Below are 8,915 nucleotides of genomic sequence, written 5' to 3'. Positions count from 1 at the left end.
TTAGCCGTACAGAAACCATAGAGGACCATTTTCACTGAGAGGACGGACGGTAGCCATTGACAACGGTGATCCCCCAACATACAGCTTGCCATAGAAAGGAGTATGAATGATTGGATGAAGACAGTAGGAAAGCAGAAATTCAGAAGGAACAATCATCTCCATACGCTTATCTGAAATTCCCACCAATGAATTACATAAGTATCTCTATCTTTATTTTATGTTTTATTTATCTTTATATATTCAAAAACCTCCATAACCATTTGAATCTGCCTGACTGAGATTTACAAGATGACCATAGCTTGTTTCAAGCCGACAATCTCTGTGGGATCGACCCTTACTCACATAAAGTAATACTTGGACGACCCAGTGCACTTGCTGGTCAGTTACATGGAGTTGTGACAAAGTGTGAATCACATTTAAGAGCACCAAGTCTTTGGCACCATTATTGATGATCACAATTTCGTGTACCAGGAGTCCAAGAAGGAGTTGGAGGAATAAAGAGACCCTTTACTCTCCAACCTCGGTAAAGCTCGGGCCAAGGTTAAACAAGCAGAGGCTGCTCTGGCCATTTCAGAGGGTTTGAAGAAAAAGGCCAAAGAGAGGTCGAGTTCTTCCTTTTTTGATTGGATATTGATCACTTCATCATAGAATCTAACTCTTGGAAATTCTTCAGCGATCTCTATAGGAATCATGGCTTCTATACCATAAGCAAGTCGGAAAGATGACTCCCTTATTGTTGAATGAGGAGTTGTCCGATATGCTTACAAAACTTGAGGAAGCTCATCTACCCATGCTTCCTTTGTGTCTTGTAGTCGACGCTTCAACCCAGCCAATATTACTTTGTTTGCTACTTCAGCTTGTCCATTGGCTTGAGAGTGTTCTACTAATGTGAATTGGTGCTTGATCTTAAGCCTAGCCACCAAGTTCCAAAAGGTTGACTCGGTGAATTGAGTTCTATTGTCTATGGTGATGGAGTGGGGGACTCCAAACCTTGTGACAATATTCTTATAAAGAAATTTCTGACTTCGTTGGGCTGTGATGGTTGCTAATAGTTCCATCTCGATCCACTTAGTAAAATAGTCAATCCCTACTATGAGGTATTTTACTTGTCTTGGAGCTTGAGAAAATGGTTCGAGGAGGTCAAGGTCCCACTTTACGAATGGCCAAGGTGAGGTAATGCTGATGAGCTCCTCGAGAGGTGCAACATGGAAGTTGGCATGCTTTTGACAAGGCGGACATTTTTTGACGAACTCGACTGCTTCGCTTTGCAAGGTTGGCCAAAAAAAGTAAGCTCGGATCGTCTTTTTGGCTAGTGATCGTGCTCCTAAGTGGTTCCCTCATGTGCCATTATGTACTTCCTCTTAGACCTCTTTGGTGTTTGAGGTCAGGACGCACTTTAATAGACACATAGATATCCCTCTTTTGTAGAGAATGTTGTGGACCATGGTGTAATTTTATGCTTCTTTTATGAGTCTTCATGCCTCCTTTTCATCTTCAGGAACAATAATATCAATAGTTAGGGATATTTGTCCTATTTCATAGTTCATTATAGGTTTATATGTCTATATTTAAATTAGTTAGGGGTTTAACTATCTTCTAAAAAGTTTTTAAAAATTTAATTGTCCTATTTTACTACAGCATATTGTTGACATGGAAGGGGGCGTTTTGTCCTTTGGAATGGTTTCATGACACGTTATCAGCTAACGTAACACGTAGGTAAAATCTGTAGTTCTGGATGGAGACATTAACGGAGGGAGTAGAATGTCTAACAAAGTTAATCATTAAAGGGCTACAATGTCATTTTCAATCAATAAAGGGCGGAATGAGAGTTAGCGAAATAGTTAGGGATCGAAGTGGGATTGTACTAAAAATAAAATACTGAATGTTGATGTTAACATTAATTGAGATTAGTTGGAGCTCGAAATTCATCATAATTTAATTTGTGAAACCAAATATGACTCTTGATCGAAAAAATAATATTAAAAATTTACACTTAATTAATTATATCAAGTGATCACGAGAAAATTCATATGATAAAATGTTTCATTTTATTTTATTTTTTTAGCAAGGCAATTTAGTTGTAAAAGCTTCAACATTTCCTTCAGAAATTAAGGCTGCAATTGATTATATTCATAGCATAGGTTTAAAGTTGAAAATCTATTCTGATACTTGAGTATATATCTCACATTAAACACAATATTAATATATTAGTATTAAAAATTTACTATTTTTAATTTTTTAATTAGAATAATTTTCTTTGTATAGAGAGATCAGACATGCAGTAAAATTATGCCTGGATCAGGGACATGAAGTCCAAGATGCAAAAACATTTGCTTCTTGGGTAATACATTCATTTGAAAGTCATTTTACACTTTTAGATAAAAATTTTTATTTTGATTCATGTATATATAATTAACTTATGTTTTCAATGTTATTTTAGAGAGTTGACTACTTGAAGTATGATAATAAGATCAATCTTCTTCTCTATGTGTTGCAATTTTCTTTCCAAACACAGGGCATTGGAAGATCCAACAAATTGGCCCCCAGGTGTTAGAAATAGTTGGAGAACAATGATTTGTGAGGATTTTTTTTTATCTTTTTTTAATGAATTTACATGTAAAATTGTTAAATTAAATCAAGATTTATGTATTTTAAGCTACCATAAATGTTACTTTGAGTTGTTTTGCAATATGATTTAATACAGGTGGCATTCAGGCGAATTTGGTAAAGTGCAAAGAGAATTCGTGGATGCTGTTAACTCTGACCTCCTCATACTCCAACGAGCATAACTTGAGCTACAGAAGTCTCATTGATGCAGTTCTAGCGGCATTGGAAAGTCAACTTCTAGAATTTTTAACGTTATATAATAGTCTATACTTTTTCTCTGCCATGGTGGCGGCAAACGCCAGAAACCTCACGTTTGGCACCAGAGACCTCGTACAACATGAAAAGCTTACTGCCATGCTAGCGCCAAATGCCAGAACCTGAAGTTTGGCACCAGGAGCCTGGGAACGTGTGCATAATTGCTGCTTACATGGTGCCAAATGCCACCAATCTCAAGTTTGGTGCCAATATGCTGAAAAAGAAGGTTTCCAGCGTGATCTTCACCGAATCTTTTGATTTAATTTAGTTTTTAAAATTAGTTTTGAATTAAGAAAAGATATTTTTAGGTTTTAGAAATAGTATTTTATTTTTATTATTAAGATTAGATATAAAATGAGAAGAGATCTTGGCCTGGGATTTCTTCTTCTCCCCTTCCGCATTTTTCAGAATTACACACTTTTCTCTGCTAGGATTTACTTTCTCCATGAGTAACTAAACCTCCTCTATTATGGTTAGGAGCTCTGTTTATTCTATGAATTGATACTATTGTTATTCTACTTTTAATCAATGCACTGTTCTATATTCAAGAATTACTTTCATTCTTCATCCTAGGAATCAGAATATATTAGAAGATAACTCTTTTTCTTTTACTTGAATTCTTGTTGAATCTTGAAAAAGCTAACTCACTTGAATAACAGCTTAAAAGTAAATTCTCGCAGTTCTCTAGTTATCTGAATTTAACGTGATACGTGATATATATTTATCTTATCTTTGGGTAATTAAGGTTTGTGTGGCTAATAAACTAGAATTGGACTTAAACCTTTAATCAAAATTAAGTAAACAAGGAATTGGCGATTAATTAGGTCAGAGAAGATTAAAACACTAAGGAATTAGGATTTAATCAATTAGGATTTGTCATGAATTGAATCGTGCATAATTAAAGTAGTTAGTAAGAATTGTTAATCCGAAAAAATAAACACCTCTAAAACCTTAACTGTTTTTCACACATTTTTCACATCCAAGTCATTATTTGCTTTCTTAATCTCTGAATTACTGTTTAATGCTAATTGCACTCAAAATACTCAAAATCCAATATACTTGTCACTTCAGTTGTGGTTTTGAAATACCACACCAAACAACTGGAGACATCAAAGATAATTGGGACAGGCTAGGTGACTATCAATAATAATGTGGTTTATGAGAAATTTAATTCCCTTGTTGGAATTTGATTTTCAACATTGTGCAGCATGACATCTCTTACAGATCAAAATGACAAATGGGCTTCTTATGCTGGACTTGGAGGATGGAATGGTAATTATCTATCTTTACTTATCGTAGAACACTTGTCAAGGGTCTTGAAGAGTAAAATATGTTCAACGTTTATAACGCATCAATTTTGTATTTAATGAAGAAAAATTAAAACTTTAAAAAAGTTCTAATTAAAGTAACTATATTATCAATTTTTGTGAACAGATCCTGACATGCTTGAAGTTGGAAATGGAGGCATGACAGAAGAATACTGTGCTCATTTTAGCATATGGGCATTAGCTAAGGTATTTTCATTTCTATATATGTCACAAAATTTTATGGACAAAATGTATGTTATATATATTTGTTACTCGAAAAAGATTTTCGATTAAGATGAGCTAATTCGAAATGGAAGCAGATGTTGAAAAGAAGCACGTGCAAGCATTAATTAGGAGTTATTCGACACGGACTCGATTCTGGATGCCTTATTAAATTGGACCGGCCTAGTCGAACAGGTATTCGAATGAGAAATCGAATAGTTGCTCGAATAGTAGATCGAACGGTTACGTAAGTGGAGAAGTTGAAGACCTTTCATCATGTGAGGAATTTATGGGTATCGTTTATGGGGAAAAGAGCGGGAACGGTTACCTGGGAGCGTGCATACAAGACAGCACTATGTAATTAATAATCGGTTACAAAAATGGGTTATAAATATTAGAAAGTTTTAGGGAATAAAGGTTGGAACTTTGCTTCAGAAATTATTCACGCACACTCACATCTCCAGAGACTTTCTGAGTCTGCTTCGAGTTAATTATCTGTAGGGTTCCTTCCATGTCTTTATCTTTTCAATTTAACTTTCTTCAAACTTTATCTTTCAAGCAAGTTTATTTTACAAGCAATTTTATGTTTCAAGCAATGTTTATTTTTTGAATCCAATTTATATTTCAATATCTTTTAATTTTCATGCCAAAAGCCCTTTGACCTAGTCGAAGGCCCCTTTTATCGCTTTCTTTAAATTTCAACGCAATCTTTTCGATTTCAACCAATTTCCATTTCGAATTCATCGTTTCAAACTTATTTTTTTCTTTTACAAATTTTAATTTATTTTTCGTTTCAACATTTGTCTAATCGAAGATGCTTTGATGCACTTATAAAAAATTGGTACCTGCAAAGAGGAGTAGGTTTCACTCCCAGATTATTAGATATCGAACCATCGATTTGCTAAAAATCGACAAAACAAATTGGCATGCCCAGTGGGACAGTTTTAAATTAAAGTGTGTCAAAAAGTTTTTGTATTATTTGGTGTATGCGATTGAGAAGCGGAAAGATCATTCACATGGCTGATGAGTTGTCAAATGTGAATGGTGGTTCATTCACCAATGATAGCATACCAGTAATTGTGCAACAAGCGGACGTGATTTCACGTTCGGAAGGTGCGATTGGAAGTGAAAGCATAGCGGTCAACACTGTGCAAACTGAAAATGTTAGACGTAACATTCGTCCACGTGGTAATTTGCCACCACCTCCAATAACTACCAGTTGGCCCCCTTACGGCCTTCCTCCCGGTTATACTCCACTGGTGGGTAGTTTTGTTCCTCCTGTTCGATTTGGGAGAGCAAATGGAGGGAATAATTCTCAAAACCCACAACATTTCGAGTATTCTCATGATTATAATGTAGGCTCTACTTCGAATGCTGCTAATTCTATGGCAGTGTATCGGCATTGATGAGCGGATAATTTATACGCTTTTTGGCATTGTTTTCAGTATGTTTTTAGTATATTTTAGTTAGTTTTTAGTATGTTTTTATTAGTTTTTATTTAAAATTTACTTTTCTGGGCTTTACTATGAGTTTGTGTGTTTTTCTGGGCTAATCTGATTCAGAGGCTGAAAAAGGACTGCAGATGCTGTTGGATTCTGACCTCCCTGCACTCGAAGTGAATTTTCTGGAGCTACAGAAGCCCAATTGTCACGTTCTCAATTGCGTTGGAAAGTAGACATCCTGGGCTTTCCAGCAATGTGTAATAGTCCATACTTTTCCCGAGATTTGATGGCCCAAACCGGCGTTGCAAATTAGCTTCAGAATTCCCAGCGTTTAACGCCGGAACTGGCACAAAAATTGGAGTTAAACGCCCAAACTGGCACAAAAGCTGGCGTTTAACTCCAGGAAAAGTCTCTACATATGAAAGCTTCAATGCTCAACCCAAGCACACACCAAGTGGACCCCGGAAGTCGATTTTTACGTCATTTACTCATTTTTGTATATTCTAGGTTACTAGTTCACTATAAATAGGATCTTTTGACATTGTATCTTTACCTCATGACACATTACACGTTTCATATTGTATCTTCTATGGCATGAGTCTCTAAACCCCATGGTTGGGGGTGAGGAGCTCTGCTGTGTCTTGATGGATTAATGCAATTACTACTGTTTTTCATTCAATCACGCTTGCTTCTATTCTAAGATACCACTTGTTCTTCAACCTGATGAATGTGATGATCCGTGACACTCATCATCATTCTCACCTATGAACGTGTGCCTGACAACCACCTCCGTTCTACCTTCGATTGAGTGTTTATCTCTTGGATTCCTTGTCTGTGGTATTCTGAGTAGGATTCAGGGATTGAATGACTGTGACGAGTTTCAAACTCGCGATTGTGGGGCGTTAGTGACAGACGCAAAAGGATCAATGGATCCTATTCCGATATGATCGAGAACCGACAGATGATTAGCCATGCTGTGATAGAGCGCATTGAACATTTTCACTGAGAGGACAGGAGGTAGCCATTGACAACGGTGAAACCCAACATACAGCTTGCCATGAAAGGAGCCTTGTGTGCATGAAGAAGAAGACAGTAGGAAAGCAGAGATTCAGAAGATGGAGCATCTCTAAAACCTCAACCTGTTCTCCATTACTGCAAAACAAGTATTTATTTCATGTTCTTTTACTTTTTACAACCAAATCTGAGAATTATTGATATCCTGACTAAGAGTTACAAGATAATCATAGCTTGCTTCAAGCCGACAATCTCTGTGGGATCGACCCTTACTCACGTAAGGTATTACTTGGATGACCCAGTGCACTTGCTGGTTAGTTGTGCGGAATTGCAAAAGTGTGATTGTGATTTCGTGCACCAAGTTTTTGGCGCCGTTGCTGGGGATTGTTCGAGTTTGGACTACTGACGGTTTATCTTGTTACTTAGATTAGGAGTATTTTATTTTGTTGGTTTAGAGTCTTTTATTTGAGTCTAGTTTCATATTTTAAGTTTGGTGTCAATTGCATGCTTTTGTTTTCTTTTAATTTTTCGAATTTGCATGTTCTTAGTCCTTTCTTGATCTTTAAAAATTCTAAGTTTGGTGTCTTCCTTGTGTTTTCCTTTAGATTTTTGAAAATTTGTGTTTGATTTTCTAAAAATTTTAAGTTTGGTGTCATTTTGTTGTTTTTCTCTTTCCTCATTTCAAAAAAAAATCAAATCTTTTTCAAAACAATTTTCAATCATATCTTTTTAATTGCTAATTCCAAAATCTTTTTAATTAATTAATTAATTTAGTTTTCAGTTTGCTTTGATTTTATTCTCTTTTGGTTTTCAAATTTTTATTTTATTTTCTATTTATTTCATTTTATTATTTTTGGTTACTTTTTAAAAAAAAAATAATCTACTTGCAATCCGTATCATCTCCCTTTCTCCATCATGGACCTAAGTGGAATTGAGCAGTCCAGAAGGACTCTGGGGTCATATGCTAACCTCATTACAGCTGCATATGGGAGTAGCATCTGTATACCTCCCATTAAAGCAAGCAGCTTTGAGCTAAATCCTCAACTCATTATCATGGTGTAGCAAAATTGCCAGTATTCCGGTCTTCCACAAGAATAACCTACTGAGTTTCTGGCACAGTTCTTACAAATTGCTGACACAGTACATGATAAAGAGTGGATCAGGATGTCTACAGATTATTACTGTTTTCATTTGCTGTAAAAGATCAAGCTAAGAGGTTGTTGAATAACCAACCCACAGCAAGTAGCTGCAGACACACCATTTATCTTTGATAAGGAATGTCTGCAGGTGTTTGACCTTCTGAAAGCCAAGCTGGTCACAGCACCAGTTATCTCTGCACCAGACTGGACACTGCCATTCGAACTAATGTGTGATGCCAGTGACCATACTATTGGTGCAGTGTTGGAACAGAAGCACAACAAGCTTCTGCAAGTCATTTATTATGCTAGCCGTATTCTAAATGACGCACAAAAGAATTACACAACCACAGAAAAAGAGTTACTTACAGTGGTTTATGCCATTGACAAGTTTAGATCCTATTTAGTAGGATCAAAAGTGATTGTGTACACTGACCATGCTGCTCTTAAGTACTTACTTACAAAGCAGAATTCAAAACCCAGGCTCATAAGATGGGTGTTGCTTCTGTAAGAGTTTGATATAGGAATAAGAGACAGAAAAGGGACAGAGAACCAGGTAGCTGATCACTTGTCCCGGATAGAACCAGTAGCTGGGGCGTCCCTCCCCTCTACTGAGATCTCTGAGACCTTTCCAGATGAGCAACTCTTTGCTATTCAGGAAGAACCATGGTTTGCAGATATTGCAAACTATAAAGCTCCAGGAGTACAGCAGGGTGCAAAGAAAAAAATTAATTTCAGATGCCAAGTACTACCTATGGGATGAGCCATATCTCTTTAAGAGATGTGCAGACGGAATGACCCGCAGATGTGTACCTAGAGAGGAAGCACAAAGGATCCTATGGCATTGCCATGGATCACAGTATGGGGGACATTTCGGAAGTGAGCGAACAGCCACTAAAGCCCTCCAATGCGGCTTCTACTGGCCTACTCTC

At 36.6% G+C, this 8,915-nt stretch overlaps 1 protein-coding gene across 1 annotated transcript in view; it reads left to right on the top strand.

Moving 5' to 3' along the window:
- The first annotated feature begins 2,974 nt into the window (after positions 1-2,974).
- Positions 2,975-8,915, top strand: part of LOC107489769 (alpha-galactosidase-like) — a 47,178-nt gene continuing 41,237 nt past the window's right edge. The window contains exons 1-4 of the mRNA XM_016110530.2: positions 2,975-3,060; positions 3,934-3,990; positions 4,070-4,134; positions 4,297-4,376. Coding sequence (XP_015966016.2) covers positions 2,975-3,060; positions 3,934-3,990; positions 4,070-4,134; positions 4,297-4,376 — 288 coding nt within the window. The remainder of the gene's footprint in view (positions 3,061-3,933; positions 3,991-4,069; positions 4,135-4,296; positions 4,377-8,915) is intronic.

Source organism: Arachis duranensis, chromosome 5 (assembly GCF_000817695.3).
Source record: "Arachis duranensis cultivar V14167 chromosome 5, aradu.V14167.gnm2.J7QH, whole genome shotgun sequence".
NCBI classification, from domain to species: domain Eukaryota; kingdom Viridiplantae; phylum Streptophyta; class Magnoliopsida; order Fabales; family Fabaceae; genus Arachis; species Arachis duranensis.
The sequence above is the reverse complement of the archived record's forward strand: the minus strand, read 5'-3'. Positions and strand labels throughout refer to the sequence as shown.